The sequence below is a fragment of the Ovis aries genome, chromosome 15 (genome assembly GCF_016772045.2).
Source record: "Ovis aries strain OAR_USU_Benz2616 breed Rambouillet chromosome 15, ARS-UI_Ramb_v3.0, whole genome shotgun sequence".
In the NCBI taxonomy this organism is placed as follows: domain Eukaryota; kingdom Metazoa; phylum Chordata; class Mammalia; order Artiodactyla; family Bovidae; genus Ovis; species Ovis aries.
In genome coordinates, this window is record NC_056068.1 from 75,326,019 (window position 1) to 75,345,004 (window position 18,986).

The window sequence follows — 18,986 nt, forward strand, 5'->3', positions numbered from 1 at the left end:
TGCTCGGCACCTCTCCAGAGGTGTGTTCTCTCTCTTCCTCATTCTGCTTATTCTACAAGCACACAAGGAAGACAATTTTCAAGTGTTCCTTTGAAGGCACTGTCTCCTCTTATTGTCCCATGTTCCCATGTACTCTTCTTGCAGGGCTGGACGTCTGATACCCTCATGCTTCCCTGGAGGCAGCCAACTGCCCCGGCCTGACATTTCAGCCTGCACCTTGAGGGAGGGGCACGGAAGGTCCTGCTCTTTCCCCAAGGGCCTGAGCATCTATCTCCTTGTAGGGGGCAGAGGACACTGGCTCAGATCTCGCTCCTGCCATTCACTTAGCTGTGTGACCGTGGATAAATCCCTTGCCACCCACATTCCTCAGTTTTCTGACTTGCAAAAGAGGGATGAAAACATCCAGCCAGGCAGAGGGAATGAGATGATGCCCGTTAAGCAACTGGTCCACAGCAGGTGCTCCGTGGTGGCTGTCGTCAGTAACCCGGACTCTGCAGGAAGAGTCCCACCCGAGGGGCCTTTCTCTAGCTTGGGCTGCTCGCTCATGCTCAGCGCTCACTGGGCAGGTAAGTGGTCTAAGCCTGTGGGCAGCTATGATCAAGGCTCCGGGCTGCCAGGGCCGCTCCACCAAACTATGGACGGGTTTGTGTCCTTCGGCTATTTGTTGGCCACTTGGGGACTTTGCAGTTTGGGCGGCTTCGATGGTGAGTTTTGAACTTTTGGCGTATTGTCAGTTGCTATCTTTGCAAGACTTTCTCTGCTGCCTCACCGTCCAGCGCCTTGACCCTGCTTGCCTGGTCAGAGCTGGGCGTCCAGGCACCGTCTGGGCAACCCAGCTGTGCTGACGTCCCGGCAGGCCCCTCCGTCCTCACCGGTGTGTGGCGGTGTATGCTGGCGCTCCCTCCTCGGGAAGACAGTACTCCCCAGCGCTGATTTGCTTTTCTCCAGATTTTCTGGTAAATTCTACCCTCCCACCTCCAACCCCTCAAGACAGTTGCCTTTAGGCGCTTCCCCCTTAGGCAGCTCATGGGAAGAGCCGTTCAGCGGCGGGTAAGGAGAGGAAAGGGTACCCAGGGCCTCGCTGCCAGCAGGGCGTCTACGCTGTGAGCCAAAAGGGCTGCCGGGGGAGGGCCCAGGGGACCCCCTGCGCTCACTGCCACCCCCACGGTTTTCTAAGCGCTCCATGTACCGAGGGCTCCCCAGCCTGGTCTGGGGTGTGCAGTGGGCTGGCCTACGGCCTGCTGGCTTTGGTGCTCCCTGGCTGGGCACCGTGCCCACTGAACACTTTGCTCTTTTCCCGTACCTCACTCTGGGGGCTGGGCAGGGCCGCTTGGGGCCCTCAGGGAGCTGTCACAGTTAGGCCCCAGCACAGCTGTGGGCGCTTGACTCTGGGCCCTTCTGTCCGTTCCTGCTGCACCGGTACCTGCGGTCCCAGCCGCCTGTCACTGCAGCTGCGACTGTTTGTCCGAACCGGTCTGTGGGCTTCTCTCCCCTTCCACCTGGCCTCTGGGCGGCTACTACTGCCGTTCTAATTCTGCTGGAGCCACTGGGTTCTGGCTGAGTCCATACTCTTCAAAACCCAGCAATCCCAAGTCCTCAAAGTGGTGAGGACGCCACTGTGATGCTCACGGGCATTCCGGTGGGGTCCCAGCTGCTTCCCTGACCACCCCTCTTCCCACACCCCCAGACTCGGCACCGCCGGGGGTGTGCAGACCCCTACCTGCACACACCGTGGAGTTCCTCCCCGTCACTCACCGGCCCACTGCCCAGTGGCCCAAGGCCACTTGTTCTCAAGGGCAACCCCCACCCCCGCCCCGGCCAGGGGCCTGCTGGGCGCGGCTGCCTCTGCTCTGAGCCCCGCAGGGCCTCCACCTCTGCACGACAGTCTCTCTCCCTTCTCGGCTCCAGGTCCCTGATGGCCTCAGACTGCATTCTGATCCCCTTTGGGCTCACACTTGGAGTCTACCTGTCAAATGACTGTGTGGGTGACTCCAGGGCTCCCAGACGACCTACAGGCATTCCAGCCTTCAGGGAACCTCCCAAAACTGGCCACGTGTTGCCCCTGCTCTGGGGGCGCACTAACACGTCTGTCTCTTTTCTGGACTTCAGGTGTGAGGCAAGAGGCATGGCTTCATTTCTGATTCTGATTCCCTCTGGATTCCTGGCGCCTAACTCAACACTAGTACTGAAGTACTCAATAATTCAGACTGAAGTGTTTAAAACATACACAGTAACGGTTTCCTCAGGGCTGGATGCGGGGAGCTTCAGCCAGCGCTGTGAGCTGGGCCTCCCTCTTGGGAACTCTGAGCCAAGGCTAACAGCCAAGGTGGGCTGCCAGCACGTTCCTCCAGAGGAGAACATCCCAGGGCCTGCGGGGAGTGGCAGCTGCGGCCAGGGATCTAAGCTACGCTCCGGAAGCCAGGCGGCCGCAGGACTTAAGTTTGCTGTCGGCTTCCTTGCAGCAAAAGCATTTCCTTTTGTCTTTGAAAAATGGGAGACTGATTTCGTGTTGACACAGATCATTTCCTTGGCAAGGTGCGTTCTGGATGCAGAGATCAGGGGGGCATCAGAACTTCCCATGATGGCCAGTTCTGGCGTTTCCCCGCCCGGAAGAGGGGGGCCACATTACATCAGGGGAGGAGCTGCCTGTCCTGATCTCTGGGGCACTCAGTCCCTTCCCCACACGGTTGCTTTTCCCTGGTCCATGGCCCATGTTCCTGCAGCCATACTATCGCCTTCCCCAGACAACAGAAAGGTCCAAACCACCTTTCCCAGTGGTCAGAGGCAGAGCTGTGGGCTCCCCGAGCAGTGCAGCACAGCCAAGCTGGGGGACAGGGCCCCGCCTCGGCTCATTTCATTCATTCCACACTTGCGGAAGGCCCACTGCATGCCAGGGAGGCATGGTGGCAGTGCTAGGAGCAAACACAGAGCCCAGGGATGCGTCCCCTCGCTTTTTGGAGTGACAGGGCAGAGAAGCTTTAACTCTGGACTAGCAATAAAGTCAACACCTGCCAACTCCCCCCATGGAGGGCTCCTCCGGGAAATCCTAGACAGAACTGAATAGATTTTTAATACAATTCCTACCCAACATGAACATGAGGAGTAGCTGAGAACCCTTCAGTGCTAGCCAATGGGAAAGGGCTCAGAGAGGGGCCAGAGAATGGCAACTGCTGCCAGTGGAGTCAGCTGCCCACCCTAAGGTGCCTGCGCCCCTGGCATGTGGAGGGATGCACGGGGATACCCCCACAGGGCCCAGAAGAGTCAACCAGCTTGATGAGCGGTTTCTTCTACGTGCTTCTGCAGACATGGCTGCTAGTTTGCTGACTGGGGGTGGGTTGGGGGAGAGGAGGGGAGGGGAGATGTGTGTGTGTGAGAGAGAGCGAGCTGCTGTGCCTGCCTGTTAGATGGGGAAAGCAGACCAGGGAGGAAGTCTGAGCCCAAGGAGACCCCTGATTCCTGCTTCCTCTACCAGAGCAGCAGCAGCAGATGGCGGTCAGGGACGAAGCACCCCAGGACAAGGTCCTGGCCCCAGCAGAGAAGAGGCTGGCTCGTTGGACAAAGCCCCATGTATCTGCTCCCCTTTTTTCTAGGCATGGGCTTTTTGCAAGGGACTATGACGTTGTCCCTTTCAGAGCCAGAGGTCCAGAGCTCCAGGCCAAGGTCGCTGGGCCAGAGAGAGATGCAGTGAGCTATCTGAGCTACTCGGCCACAGCTCCCCACCCGACTGCCCCTCTGAAGGGCTCGCCCTCCACCAACAGCTCTGCTTTGCAGGGGGAAGACTGGGAAAGAATGAAGTTCTGGCTTCTAAAACTGGAAAAGAGACTCTCCTGCCTCCTGCCAGCCCATCCTCCCCACCCCCAAACATGAAGAAAGGCACTCACAATCATAATTTACTAGAGGTCAGAGACAAGCTGATGAGAGTCAGGAAATAATCGGAGAGTCCTTGGCAGGTGCGAACACGGGAGGACGCCCTTCTTCTCAGGTGGGCGGCCCCGCTGCACTTAACCTTCGGGGTGAAGGCCTTCCTCCTGAACCAGCTCCCTGTAACCTGCCCTCACCGCGCGTCCAGCCTCAGTTCTCAACACGCGCTGACCGGCCACAAACAAGAGCCCGCAGTGGTCCTTGGTGCAGACTCTAATGGTTTTGAGCTTGGCGCCCTTGCAGCTGCCGTCCCCTCTGCAAGCAATGCCTGTCCTCCTCCGCACCCCACTTTGCCTGGCGTTCTCCTCCTCATCCTGGAAGGTCGCCTCCTCTAGGAGTCCTCCCTGAGCCCCACAGCCGGGTTGCGGCTCCCCCTCCGCTGCAGCCCCGAGATTCTAATCATGAGAAGTCACTACCCGCTGGGTGCCTGCCTCCCGCTCTAGACTGCAGCTCCTCGGGGAAGCACCAAGGCCTGTTTGTCTTGGCAGCTGCAGCAGCTGATGCCCGGAGGACAGGAAGGGGTCATGCGATCGTGGCAGAGGGGCCGCCCAGACCAGGACTCTGCCCGGGGCTGGTGGGAGGTGCTCATGCTCTGTCCTCCTCAGTGAGGATCGGGCCGTTCCAGTCACTCCGCCCACACTGGGGGTTTCCACCCAGCAGATGGAGGAAGTGGCCGGGCCACAGACCGAAAGGGGATGTGGCTGTAAGACGTGGCAGCTTGCGGCAGCCACGGGACAGTGCCCGGGCGGGGCTGTGCATACAGGCTGTGCCCTGAGGGCACACAGGCAGATCTGCTCCTCTGCCCGAAGCACACCTGTCGTCTTCTGGGCTCTCCTGAGCAGGTGGCTTACCACAGACCTAGAGAAGACGGGGCTGCCTGGAGGCTGCCGCATCTGGAGCCGGGAGCAGCCAGGGGCCGGGGCAGGGGGCAAGGAGAGCGACCGGGTGAGAACAGCCTATTTAACACAGCTGCCAACACACTCCAAAGGGGGCCCGAGTGCTACGCAGGGAGGTGCTAATTGGTTCTCAGCAGTGTGAGGCCAGCACGGAGCCACAGCAGAGCCACGCCTGCCACAGGTGAGAGGAAGGGGCTGATGGTGAGCCAGGCTGCAGCCCCAATGGCCGTGAAGGACGCGTGTGTGTAAGGGGCTTCCCGACTCGGCTGGCCTGGAGAGGGGAGATACCTACCCCGGGTGGGGAGGGTGGGGGGTTGCCCTGGCAGCTGTCTGGCATGTGAGCTTGCAGCAGGGTGTCCCTCTTGCCTTTTCTGACCAGGTGACTCTCTGAGCCCTCCAAGTTTTAGAGGATAAGGAGGTCAGGGTTCCTGGCGGGGGCTGGCCCAAGCTCTAAGAGCAGCCAGGAGGCTGCAACAGGTGGCCCAGATCGGGGAAGTGACATTTCTGCCCAAGGAGGCGCCGTGGGAGGGGTGCCTGCCCTGGTGGCTGTGGTGCACTCCCAGCACCATCTGTCTGCATGGGGCGGGAGCCTCAGGGAGGGGCGAGAGTGGTCCTCACCACCTCCCTCCCTCCCGGCTCACTTCCCCCCTAGTATTACACGGCTCCTACCTTCACCAGGACCTGAAGCTGCCGCCCCCGGCTCCTGTATCTCCCGCTCCGTCTGGGTCTCCGCGTTCTGCAGCTGCAGGGCCAGAGTTTGGGTGCCCTGAGACGTCACCGATGTGGTGGGGTTCCGGGGCTGCAGGCCGATGGCATTCATCAGGCCCATGTCTCTGTCTGTCCTCCACGTGGCTCTGCTGGTGCTAGGGACAGACAGGCAGACGGGAGTCGGGCAGGGCTGGGGACAGCGGCCCCACAGAGCCCTGCCTGCTCTGCGCCCGAACCCGGCACAGCCAGACCAGGGCCTGCAGGCCAAGGCCCACTCCCACAGTGGCCTCCCGCTGCCAGTTAACTTGTACGTGTCCCTCTCCTTCAGTTCAGTCCACGTCCTGGAACAGCGAAAAGGAGGTGGCAGAACCATCTACCTTTTGCAAAGAGGCTGGTCCAGTCACTCAAACAATGAGGGCCTTTCTGGGGAGGCAGAGATGGCTGATCTTAAAAGATACTTACTCAACATTCAGGAAGCCACCAGCTGAGTGGCTAGAAGCCACGGGTCCAAGGGTGAGCAGCCAGAAGTGGCCCTTTCTCTCTTTAGCTTTTCCTTCCTTCTAACTACAAGCTGACAAGATTCCAGTTTACATTCTTGGAACTTCCACTACAGAGGACTCAAGAGGACTCCTACTGAGGCTGTAAAGGATCCTCCTTTAGGGCCTCTGAAAACAGACCCTAACAAGCAGGGCGCACCAGCTGCCGATGAGCGAGGCCCAGGCCCGAAGCTAACCTCCCCTTCCTTGGGCACTTCCTGGGCATGGACCCTCAGCACAGCAAGGGCTGGCAGCGGACGGAGCCCGTGATGTCCAGGATGGGCACCAACCCCTCCCATCTGGAGCTGTTTCTGGGGACTGTGCCCAGGACTTCCTCGAGGAAGCAGCGACTGCTTTGGCTTTATCACTGACCCAGAGCTTTGTTTGCTCAGAATGTTTCCGTCTCCATTAATGAATTAAATGATGGGAGGATCAGCACCAGGCTCCTACTAAGCGGTCCCTGGGGAGGGTTTGTCCCTGGGCTGCAGCTCTAGGCAGCTTGGTCCCCAAGGCCTGGGTCGTGTGGGAGGCTACCAATGAGCCATTTCCTAAGGAGGACATCCCTCTCCAGAGCTCTCTCTTCACTGTGGCTCCCCCAGACACCGCGGCCAGGACTGGGGGGCTGGACGGGGTCCTAGCTGGTCTTCAATCAAGACTCAGAGGGCAGAGGTTCTGTTCTGTTTCTTAGCCATGAAATACTTTTCTTGAATGTAACCTCATACAAAAGCTCAAAGTGTGAAGCCGACCAAAAGGGAGCTGATCTCGTTGAGAAGGGACACCCACGGAGCCCCCAGGCCAGGTCCGAGGGCACCGCTCTGGACCCCACTGGAGTGGGAAGGATGGCGGGCCGCCTCCTTCACAAGCTCACCCAGGCCTCTCGCTGCTTCGGCTGCTGGAGTGAACAGTGAAGACCGTCTCATTCAGCTGGTCCCAGTAGTACTCAACACCGGAGCTTGAGGCCCTGGAAATCAGTTGGGAGGAGACAGAGTGGAAGGCGTTTAGAGAATGGCCAGAACACCTCGCTCCCTTTCCCTCCTTCCTCTCTCCCGGGACTGGGCTGAGGCTGGGAAGAGATGCTCCATGAGGATGCTCAGCGCAAAGCAGCCCGATGTTATCTCCCACAGCCCCAACGCCTGGAGTGGCGCCGTTAGCCTCTTCCATCGCCCAGGGCCTAACTGGCCCCTCTTGGGGGCTGAGAGAAGCAAAAACATAGCCACACCAGTCACAGACCGCGAGTTCCGCATACTCTTCAGCCGTCCAAGGCGGGGGCTAAGATGGCCTTGGAGACGCCCAAGTGCCACAGCCCGCCCTGTCTGAAGGGCATGTAAGGACACAGCGAGAAGAGAGAAGGTGGTCGTCTACCAGCCAGGAAAGGGGTCCTCACCAGACTGCCCTGTCTGAAGGGCACGCTCAGTGCTCAGGATGTGGATGCAGACTCTCACCAATAGGTCTTGCTTGCAGCCATGGGGCCAGGAGGAAGGCAATGAGGGCACCCTGATGCTCTTATTTTGCCTGGAGCTCAGAAGGCTAACAGGAAAATGCTCCTGCTGAGCCAGAGAGGCCCACATCTCATTCTATTCTGGCCCGAGGGCCTCCTTTGCCAGGTAGAGGCTGGAAAGGCAACGGGGAGAGCTGAAGATGACCTGGGAGGGCTCACAAGCTTCTCCAGGGGCCGGGGTAAGGAGAGGAACTCCAGTGGTGATAGGCTGGGCGGCTGGTGGCAGAGAAAGGGGTTTCTGTCCATCGAGTTCTCCTGGCTGCTGGCCTGGCCCTGGCTCCTTCTTTCCCTGCAGTGGAGCGTCGGGCAGTTTATCACACTCTCACCCAGGCACAACTGCCAGGAGGGAAGCGGGGGCCTCTTATTTTTCTAGACTGACGTGCCTCCTCAGGCAGCAAGACTGGCTGCCAGCGGTGGGTGCCAAGAAGCAAAACGCCTTTACTTTAATTTTAAAGATTCCCCACTGAAAAAGACGCTACCTATACCAGTCACAGGGCTCAGGGTGGGGTGCTGCTGGTGGTGGTGAAGTGAGAGGGTAAAGAGTTGGGAAAGAGGTGTCTTTGAGCCCTGTGATTAGCACTCTGGTGTCCGTGAAGAGACTCTAAGAGACAAAACGGGCAGCTCTGCTGCTCAGAGGGTCAGGGCATGCAGAGTGGGCTGGAAAAGCTCTGCTACAGACAGAGTTCTCTCAAATTCACATGCTGAAACCCTACCCTGAGAGACAGGGTCTTTAAAAGGTAATTAAGGTTAGTAAACGAGGTCATAAGACTGGGACCTTAATCCAAAAGGACTCTGGCTTTATAAAGGAGAGAGAAAGAAAGCCCTTACTCTCTTTCTCCATCATGTGAGGACACAGCGAGAGGAGAGAAGGTGGTCGTCTACCAGCCAGGAAAGGAGTCCTCACCAGAGCTCAACCATGCCGGCACCTCATCTCAGACTCCCAGCTTCCAGAACGGCAGGTGATTAAGTCACCCTCTGTGGTATTGTGTTATGGCAGCTCGAACTAAGAAAAGCTCCAACGAAAGCCTAGAGGCTTAGGTGACCATCCTGAATGATAACAACACAACTTCTTCGATAAAGAGCAAACAAACGGAAGTCAGAGGGTCGTGAGGATCACCAGGAAAAGATGAGTTGTGGGGGGTGACGCAGGGTTACTCCTTCCTGAACGTGAGGATTAGCTACAAGAGGGACCTGATGGGGCCTGCATGGTGACAACTGCATGTCAGGAGGCCATGCCACCTCAGGCGAGAGGGAGCAGGGCTCAACCCATCACCAGAGGGTCACTAAGGTTCTGGGGATGAGGCGTCACCTGTGGGAAAGAGCTGCAGCCACAAAAGGGCTCGTCCTCTCCCTGCTCTGGACTAATCTCACCCCCACCACTACCCCTCCCGCCCCCTGGCCCCCAGCTCCACTAAGAGGGTGGTCTGGTGTGACCTTCAGACATGCCCTCTAAAAGAACATCAGTGAAGAACTAAAGTTCAGGGTAATGACACCTGGGGCTTCCCTGGTGGCTCAGTGGTAAAGAGCCCGCCTGCTAATGCAGGAGATGCGGGTTCGATCCCTGGGTTGGGAAGATCCCCTGGAGAAGGAAATGGCAACCTGCTCCAGTAATCCTGCCTAGAGAATCTCACGGACATAGGAGTCTACAGGGTGGCAAAGAGTCAGACATGACGGAGTGACTAAAACGAAGACAACGCTGACACCTGCAGGCGCCTCTTACAGCAGCCTGGGGGCCAGCACGGCGGCCAGCGCCCGGAGTCTGGGCACCTCAGCCTTAGTGCGGGCCACTCTCACAGACACGCAGGGGGCGGCGGGTCACATTTCCTGGGTCTCAGGCAGCAGCTGTTTCTCCTCGAGGCTGCAGGGAGTTGACTCACCAAATCCTCAGCAACTTTTGTGAGGGCTGAGAACTACAGGGCGGTGGGGGGCAAGGGTGAGAGAGAGGACCTGATGGGAGGGAAGAGGCAAATGGCCAGAAGTCAAAAGCAGAGGCCCCTTGGGAAGCGAAGCCACCACTACAGCTTCTGAGGAGCAGATCCGGGCTGCGTGAGGTGCCATGTGAAGCCAGCTGCCGCGGAGCCTGATTTACAAACTCGTCAAGATTTATTGACAAGTGGTGATACCATGTGGGGCCCCGCCAGATGCTTTCTCTCTAATTCCTCTGCACCGCCTGCTACCCCGGGCTGGTGAGTGACAACAAACTGTTCACACCGAGCCCACACCAAACCACGCCCTGGGTGACCAGGCCCCTTCCTCCCATCTTGGAGAAAAGGCGACTGCCAGCAGGACACCGACCCAGAGCCCCTCAGACACTTCCCATCTGGCAGCCTGCGTCCTCAGCCCCGAGCTGCAAACTTGGGCCGTTTACTGAGGCTGTCAACTGCCAAACAGACCAGGGGCCACGGGGACGATCACCATGCCGCTCCCCTCTCCCCCGCCCCCAATTCCCTCTGCTCCTCACCAAAAGGTCCAGTGCGAGCCATCATTTGCTCTACCTTCTGGGGTCAGACCAACTTGACTATGACAAGCTCGTGCGTTTGGCCGAAAGGCCAGGCACCGGACCAGGGAACAGAGTTGGAGATAACCCTCTCTGGCCGTGGAAACGCCATTCAATGCTCAGTGTCACTTATTTCCATCTCTAAGCTAAGCAACGGCGCCAACCTTCTCCTTTCTCCTTGGTCCTCAGGGGCAATGAGTGAGTCACCACTGTCTGTTCCAGGTCCTTCCTGGAAGCTAGACAAAGAGGGATGGAGAAGAATGGGAAGGCCAGTCAGGGCCAGCCATGTCAAACAGACTTCTGTTCAGCACCTGGCTGCCTCTGTGAGCAGTGCTTCTGGGCCTGGCTCAATGACCCCTCACGCCGCTCTCACACAGGGCTCTGGCTCGGAACCTCCCAATTTCTGGGGTATAATTCCCTTTGAGAACATTCTTCTTTCATTTATCAGTGGAGGCCTGGAAAGCTCTACACAGCTTTCTCCTTGGAAAGAAGGTCTTTTTTTGGAGGGGGGAAGAGAGGGGCGCTGTTGTGCCATGCAGCCTATGGGATCTGAGTTCCCTGAGCAGGGACTGAACGCGGGCCCTCGGCAGTGGAAGCTCTGAGTCCCAACCGCTGGAACACCAGGGGGTTTCCCCCCCGCTCCGGCCTCCTTTTCTCCTGACGTGAAGTCTCTGAATTCTGCCTTCTGAGTGGACTCTGACACGCAGTGGTCTTCCCAGACGCACCTCCCCAACCCACATCTATAGGGCTGACATCTGAAGCCGGAAGTGAGCGAGCAGCACCTCACACCGATCTGGCACTTTGCACCCACTGTGGTCACTGGTGGGGGTGTCGGCTGGGCTGGTGGTCAGCTGGAGGCACAGGAGTGGCTTGGGAGAAGTGGGGGGTGACGCAAAGGAGCAAGGAGCACCTCACTGCTAGGAAGGGGAGGAGGGGGGCGGGCAGCTGGGCTATCGGCCACTGAAAGGGGTCTGCATACAGGCTGAAGGACAGTGGCTCGTCTCCTCACCTGTCCTAGGAATTGCTGCACCTGGAGAGACGGAGTGTTTCCTGAGGCTTTTTTCGCCTACTGTCAAGTGGATTTTTAAAACCCATCAAGAGATGCCCAAGAAGCTTGTTACCTCTGTCTTTGTGCTTGGAGAGTGTGTCAAGGCTAAGACAATGGAGGAGAAATCGAGAACAGGACTAAAAGCACAAAATGTGGTGCAGCTGCCTGAGCCTGAGACAAAGGCAGACAGCCACCTGTTTTGGAGCGAGGGCGGTCATCTTGGCCCAGCTGGCTGGCCGGCTGGTGTGCCCTTGGGAACGGGAGTGCCAGGGAGCTGTGTCATGCGGGGCCAGGCAGCAGGTGACAATGCTAGGTTTCTACTTTCCTATTTGTTCTCCTCATCCTGGGCTGGAGACCACTCAGAGTACGGTCAAAAGATGTGCGTTCCCTGGTGGTCCAGTGGCTGAGACTCCTGCTCCCAATGCAGGGGGCTGCGGTTCGATCCCTGGTCAGGGAACTAGATCCCACATACCACAGCTAGAGATCTCGTGTGCCACAACGAAGGGCGGGTGGAGCCAAATAAATAAAATCTTAAAAAAAAGAAAAAAGATGTCCATGGTCTTATCCTCGGTCATTTCCCACTGCCTCAGTCATCTGACCCACTTAAATGCCTCAAGGTGATCTGGAGCTGTTTTCTTCACCTGAGGTCTTAAGAGAGTTATAGAATTGCAAGTGGTATATTTTTCTGTGGAAGAGAGTATGTTGCTTTTGTTGGAATTCTACAGCAGTTTTTGATTGGAAAAAAGGTTAAGAATCAGCCACAGGAAAGAGTTCTCGATGGCAAACTTAGGAAGCCTCATTCTGTCACTGATCCACCAGGAGACCTGCGCTGGGTCTTAACTTCCTTACCTGAATATTGTCCACGGTACTTCCTGCCTAAAGTACAGAAATAAAGGTGACGAAGACCTGGAGAGCCTTTGGACAACCTGGGACAAAGTCTTGCCCATCTTAATTTACCCTGAAATATCAGCCCTAAGGTATGGGTCATTGACCCACAAGACCCAAGACATCAGGAGCAAAGACCACCACCAAAACAGCAGGCTTAACTCGCTCGGAGCCCAACACAACTAGTCCTGGGATGGGGCGCTGCGCTCCTGCCACGGAGGAGCCCTGACTTGCTGGTGGGGAAGAGAGCTCCCCAGGCCTCCCTGGCGGCTCAGTGGTGAAGAATCCGCCTGCAATGCAGGAGACACGGGTTCAACCCCTGAGCTGGGAAGATCTCCTGGAGAAGAAAATGGCGACCCACTCCAGTATTCCAGCTGGGAGAATCCCGTGGATGGAGGAGCCTGGCGAGCTACAGTCCGTGGGGTTGCGAGAGTCAGGCACCCCTGGCGGGCTGAAGAACGGCAAGCCACAGGCGAGCTCCCCAGGCAGCCCAAGATGGCTCCCGCCTGCGGAGACGCTGGGTGTTGAAGACGACATATGGGGAGAAAAGAGAGGCCGAAGCCAGCTTCGCGTCTGGCTGAGGAGTCTGTGACTCACACCAAGTGTGCAGGCTGGGGTTTCAGATGTAAAAGCCTCGGTGGGGCCACGACAAACTGGGAGTAGAAAGGCTGCCTCTGCCGAGCGCAGACCACTGCTGCAAGAGGGGCTGGGAGCCGGGGAGGGCCAAGGTGAGCAGCTGGAGCCAGAGGCGAGGCAGCAGCGCCGAGAAGGACGCCCTGCGGGAGGAGGGGACGGAAGGCCCGTGACCACGGGGCTGGGGAGGGGGGCACTGCAGCCCGGGAGTCTTGTCCAGCCTCGGGAGAGACGCCTGGTAGCGTCCTCTTGTGAATGACTAACAAAGGAGGAGGCACCAGGCTACCAGCGCCCTGTGCTCTGGGGAATGGCGGCACGGAAGTTCAGGGCAGACAGATCCAGGACTACGGACAGGCTGGGGAGAGGGCAGAAACGGACAGATCCAGCACCTGAATTAACAGCGGCACAGCCGTGAAGAGGCAGGCTGTGTTCTGGAAGGGCACCAGGGGCTGGTGAAAGGGCCGGCTCCGTAGTCCCGGAGTCCAGGAGAGCGCGGCTGGCAGAACCGAGCAGCCTCTGGCGCGTGGAGCCTGACTAGGTCGGGCTGAGCCGGCCGCCTCCCCGTGTAAGGGGCTCTGAAAATTCCAGGCGGGATCAAAGAGCTGTCGTCAGAAGCAGACGTTCTTTCTCCTGGGCCACTGACCTAGCTCGGCTGACCAGGGCTTAGCCACCTGTCCCTTGCTGGACCACCAGAACTGACCCAAACACACATTTTGGGAAAAATCACCAAGGGTCCAATCGAAAGGCAACATGGACACGCCCAACAGCCAGAGACCCTAGCAGACCAGCCAGGCACGCCTGCTCTGCGCTCTGTACTCCCCGCGGACGAGGCTCCAAGCCGAATGGGAGGGCCTAGAGACAGACGTGGCACTTAATCAGCTGGGTCCCCGCAGTGGCCCACGCAGCCCTCGGCTGGGTCTGCACTGAAGCACAGAGTTCGAGTCTCCCCACCTGGCTGGCTCTGGAAACGGATGACAGACCTGGAGGACTCCCAGGGCTCTGAATGACAGGATGCCTGAATGGACCTCTCTGCCCCAAAAAACCAGAGGAGAGGGAAGGAGGTGTCATAAGGACGTAAGACAGCAATGCTCTGGTTCCCCACCACCTCCCCACCCTTTCCTTCAATCAAGACCAGTGAATTATCATTTTCATTTTAAACTGAGCTTTTCAATCTGCCTTCAGTGTTATGAGATGGAGGCCCAAGCAGAAAGGAAAACAGGCAGAACACAGATAGAGCCAGGCTGTCAGAGATCAGTGGCTTGGCAAATTAGGGCTTTAATGCTATTCTCTTGGTTTTATTTCTTAAGTTAGGGTCTGTGGCATTTACACAAACCCAAGACTACCTGCTGAATTTTTCAAAAAGGGTTTAGAAAAGAATAGTTGATATCTATGCTTCTGCCTGCAGGGAAACTTGACTATCACCAGGAAACCAGAGAACAAGGGAAAACAAAGAAAAAAACAATACTGCCTTATATTTAAGAGCACTTGGTAACTACACCAATCTTTTGAAGATTTCCGGAATGGAGAGCTACCATTCCCGAGGTAGAAAGGACCCTTTAAGGAGTGATTCCAAGAACGCGGCAGGCTCTAGCAAGGCTCGGATTTCCCCTCTGGAAGACGGCACCTCACCAGCCAGACCTGCAGGTGAACGCTGCCGACGCCAGTCCTCCGCCCGGACACCCCCTGCAGGCCTCCCCTGGACGCCCCTGCACGCCTCCCCCTGGCCCCCTCCAGCCACTCACTCCGGTCGGCAGATCACCAGGTCTCCTTTGTTGGTGCCGTAGGCCAGGCCGAGCCCCGGCTCAGGCAGCCAGCGGGCAGAATTGATGCTGACATGTCTCCGCTGGTCAGCAGGCATGGGGTAAAGGACGTTGAAAACTCTCTGGGTGGGGGAGAAAGAGGGAAGACAAGAGAATGGGAGGAGAAACAGTCTGTTACCAAGAATAACAAAATCCAGGGGGAAACCAAGTCCCTCCTATGGCCTGAAGCAAGTTAACCACAGGGAAGAAAGGAAATGGTTAGACTGGGAAGGTTATCTGAGAGCCTGGGAAGGCACAGGGGAGGGCGGGGCCCTCTTACCTGAGGTGAGGGATAAGGACCGGTCAGGAAATCTCAGGGCACATGTGGACTTTTCAGCGGAAGCTTCGCTGTGCTCACCTCACAGCCTCTAATGTGTCTCATTTCATCGCTTTCACTTAACCCCCTGGAGAGCCCCATGCAGAGCCCAGCACAGCAGGAAGCATTGCCCCAAACTTTCCTCTGGCCAGACAAACCAGGGAGAGCCAAGCTCCCCTGGTAGCCCCGTTACCACGGAAACCACAGCACACTCACGGCAGTGGGGAACTGAAGGTGATGGGGGGGCGGGAGGGGGTGATAACATCAGAGAACATTCTTAATTCATCTAATTAAGAGCAACGTTAAAACTGCTATTCTTAAGGAAAATGAAAAGGTGCAGTAAGATGTAGGAAGCAAGGCAGAGGGAACTCTTGAAAACACAGGTACACGAGTTCTTTCTAGCGTATACAAAATCACCATTAAACAGACCAGTTCCCAAAGGGAATCTCCTTACATCTTTCCAAAGCTACTATTTTCTCAGGGGGCAGCTTAGCTCTGTCTCGGGTTGGGCTGAAGGTGAGATCTGGCTACTTGATCGACAGGATGTTCCAGAATCGACTTCAGTCAGAGACAGGGGCCGGGCAGTGCAAGGGTGAAGGGCAACATTTTAGAGTTAGAAAGACCTGCGTCTGAGTCCTGACATCACTGCATTAACAATGTCTCCGGATCTCCATTTCAACAGACAGCACCAGCACTCAAATAATGGGGCAGATAAAGAGAAACGACGTATATAAAATGCCTGGTGCAGGCTCAGAAACGGTATCTCTGGTTCTTACAATATTTCCAGGAACCAGCATCTGGGGCTTCAAAAAAAAGTCATCAGGGCCTATGAAAAGGACATGAAATTGAGAATTTATACACTAAAGTTTTAGATATAAAGTTTTCTCTTTTAGGTTTTTTATAAGCTAAGGATGAACTTCATCTGCCTTTACCTGTCGCTGAGGGCTGACGGAAGGGGGAAAAATGAGAGAACAAAGGAGAGCGCGGTTTAGAAAGCAATATTAAAAATGAATCTAGGGCAGCATAATAATAATTGCTTTTCTCATTATCCTGATGAGAGACCCCACTCCCCTCAAAAGTTAACTACTGAGCTAAGGTTCCACACCATTTACAGAAATTGAGTGATAAGAAGCCCTGCATTTGGGGATATGTTCATGTGCCTTGGGTGTCCATCTGAAAGGTCTTTAATAGGACGGTCTCCAGACAGGAGAATTCAGTGGCGTGTGGGCTCGAGGCATGACACACACACAGAGAATCCCGTCGTCAACATTCTCCGGCTTTTGTGGTGCTGAGGAATGTGCCTGGGCAGCTAGTAGCACGCTGCTGTGGTCCTGAGGTCAAGTGGGTCTGTAACAGACGAGGAACTGGCTCTGGTTTGAGGCCTAAGACCGGCTGCCCCGTGGCTGCTGCTGCATTAGGAACCTCCTATGCCCTCCCCACCTCACTTAACTCCAGATATAAGAATTAACCAGGGCTCCTGAAATCTTTGGTCTGAGGTGACTATTGAAAAAGGGCCCAGCGGAGTCTATGAATTTCTGAACGAGCCATTACCTTTGGGTAATCTCTTCCTTGCACGTACACGTCTGGCAGGAGCCGGGAAGGAGTTCATGCTCGTCCCCTCTACCGGCCTCACGGTTGACTGCCATGTGATGGGAGGAGCAATGCTCTGCCCTTTGCACCCAAGCAGCTCTTCTCCTTCAAGTCAGGGGGTGGGTGTGGTGCCTTCATCCTCTCTCACAGAGATAATCAATAGTTTCTGTCGACCCTATCGGCTCTCTGGTAAATATGACTCGGTATACAAACCCAGAGGACAAAGTGGTTGTCATCAGGCAACTGTGGCTGGGATCTCTTAACGCGTTCAAGTTTCCTTCTCCAAAGGTCAGATAATTTAACGTGGGGATACATCCAGAGTTTAGAAGGGACGTGTGTTCATTTCAGTGGCTGGATGAGGGAAACTTCATTTTTTACCTGTGGCAGCTCTCATGGGGCTCACAAGAGTCTTCCCTCAAATCGTAACGATTCATTATCGCAGGCAATGGGGCAGAAGGGCCAGGGAAACTGGTCTTCCAAGAAGGGGGACGATATGGTTCAGAAATCAAATGCTTTAAGGTTGTGCTGAGTGTTTTGACCAAGGGCTCCTATGAATAAGGGGACTCTTTTCTAGAAATGTTCCTAAGAAAGAAGCAAACAAACACCTCACATGTCACAAATTTAGCTTTTATGGTCTGCTACTGCAGAGGGATTAACAAGCAAATACTATCAATTTGCTTTCAAGTACAGGAACTTGCTTTGGGGACAAAACTCTCAAGAAGCCAGTATGATGGGTGACCCAGCTTAGGCGTGACAAGGTCAGAGCGACTGAAGCGAAGCAATTACAGGCTGAGACCCCAAGGCCCTGCCGCAAGGCAGGGCCCTGTTCATAACCTCATGGCTATAGGAATCACGGGGCATCAATTTGTCCTCTGGCTACGGCACACCCCCCCTCCCCAGGTCCTTCAACAGTGTTGAAAGGGCAGATCCCAAGAGCCCATCTCCTCCAGTGTTTGAGTATTAGGCTAAATCCTGCTTTGTGGCAGGAAGCCAGAAAATGCCACGTGAAGATCAGCAGCCTCCAGAATTCCTGATAAGCACTTGCTTACTTATCACATTCTAATGTGGGGATGGGAAGGAGGGAGATGAGGGCAAAAAGACAAGGGGGGATGAGGGCAGAGAGGAGGCAGGATCCCTGCTGTAAAGGTTCTGAGCGGCCATCAGATCCAGGGCTTCTATTTAACACATGCCTGGAACTAAAGGACCCTCAAGGAATGAGTATCTGCTCTGCGTGGAAAACCACCCAAAGGTGGGGTTTCCACTCCTTTCTCTGGATGCAGTTTAACAGCTCAAAGCATCTCAAGGACCGGGGATGACTCCTCACAATCGGCTCCATAGATAACTGAATACCTGGGCAGCAAGTTCCCCGATGCTGACAGATGGTTGGGTAGCTCTGGCTACTCCCAGATCATTTACGGTTCCAGGCATCAGTCTTTCCAACCCTGTGACTGAGTGATCTGTGGGTTCTCCTCCCACACTTCCAACAGGGCTTGGCACTAACTCTGCAAACCCGAAGTCCATCAGCACCAACAAGAGAGAAGCGCAAAGAAAGCTCTGGCCTTTATTTTAAGGCACCCCAAATATATCTCCAGTAGAGCCTTCCTTAACACTAGTCAGGTGTCCAGAAACTCCCTGCTGGATGTTAAGGACAAAGCCTACCAAAAATTCCTCCCGGTCTCTGACCAAAGACAAGCTACAACACCATTATATACTAGAGGAGGATGATCAGGTCCTGGGGTCCCTCTGGGGAGCTAGACATGAAACCCAGCTGCTGAGGCACGTTTGCAGAGCCCTGGTTTTAACCTGTCTCCGCTGTAGCTGTTCCCTGCTAGACGACAAATGCTGAGAGGACCCCCGCTTCCCCAAGGAGGCTGTTCTCATTTCTAACATCTATGAACAGAATTGGAATCAATAAGCCAGAAGGAACACATATTTCAGTCAGTGCAGTCTCAGCGTGTCAATAGGGGATGAGTCAGGTTGCCAGGATGGTTATAGTTCTCAGGGAGTGGGAGAAGACAAGGATTCTTCTACTTCTGGGGCCCAAGATGGTCTCTTGTACCACTCGCCTCTCCATCCCTCAAACCCTCTTAACTAACAGGAAGTAGGAACAAAAGGAAAAGGTTCCAGGATCAAAACTAAAAGGGTCCTGTTTCTTCTTCAAAGACAGACAGAAAAGAAGGAGAGGCAGCCAGAGGAACGCAGTGGGGAACCTTCCTCTTCATCCTTTTAAAATTTAGAGGAAAAATGAATTGCTGCCCTCAACAAGATGCTTTCTTTTCCACTGCGTGTCAATAAAGCTCAGACCATTAGTCCAAGCAGCAAACTGCACTGGCTCAGATCAGCCAAGAACAGAACTCTGCGCTTATCTTGCTTACATTTGGGAATCTCACCATCCTGAAAGCGAGGACCCTGACACAAAGGCAAGAGGTCAAGAACTGCCCGCAGGTCGCCCTTGTTTTTATTTTTATTTATTTATTTTTTCGCCCTTGTTTTTAACTAAGACAATGAAGGCGGCTTGAAAGAAGGGGACAACTGGAAACCGTGCAGAAAGGCCATGGGAGGAGTCGCCAAGCCAAAGGGGCTCCAGGGCAGAAAGAACTGTGAGGAGGAGAAATGGCTTCTGGGTGGCAAAGGGAATCAGGGGCGGCTTTAAGCTCTT

General features: G+C 55.6%; 1 protein-coding gene and 1 long non-coding RNA gene across 10 annotated transcripts in view; one reads left to right on the forward strand and one right to left on the reverse strand.

Annotated features, from left to right (window-relative positions):
• AMBRA1 (autophagy and beclin 1 regulator 1) overlaps positions 1–18,986 on the reverse strand; it is a 165,800-nt gene that overhangs the window by 2,155 nt on the left and 144,659 nt on the right. For 8 of the 9 annotated variants that reach the window (XM_027979697.2, XM_027979696.2, XM_027979695.2 and 5 more), the window contains 3 exons: positions 14,365–14,504; positions 6,930–7,022; positions 5,487–5,680 (listed from right to left, as the gene is read on the reverse strand). In XM_027979697.2, coding sequence (XP_027835498.1) covers positions 5,487–5,680; positions 6,930–7,022; positions 14,365–14,504 — 427 coding nt within the window. Of the gene's footprint in view, positions 1–5,486; positions 5,681–6,929; positions 7,023–14,364; positions 14,505–18,986 lie in introns of those variants that run through there. The other variant, XR_006056427.2, reaches the window with a different exon arrangement.
• On the forward strand, positions 4,452–6,499 carry LOC121816720 (uncharacterized). Its single transcript, XR_006056428.1, has 2 exons — positions 4,452–4,998; positions 5,470–6,499. It is a non-coding gene; the product is annotated as an uncharacterized LOC121816720 (long non-coding RNA).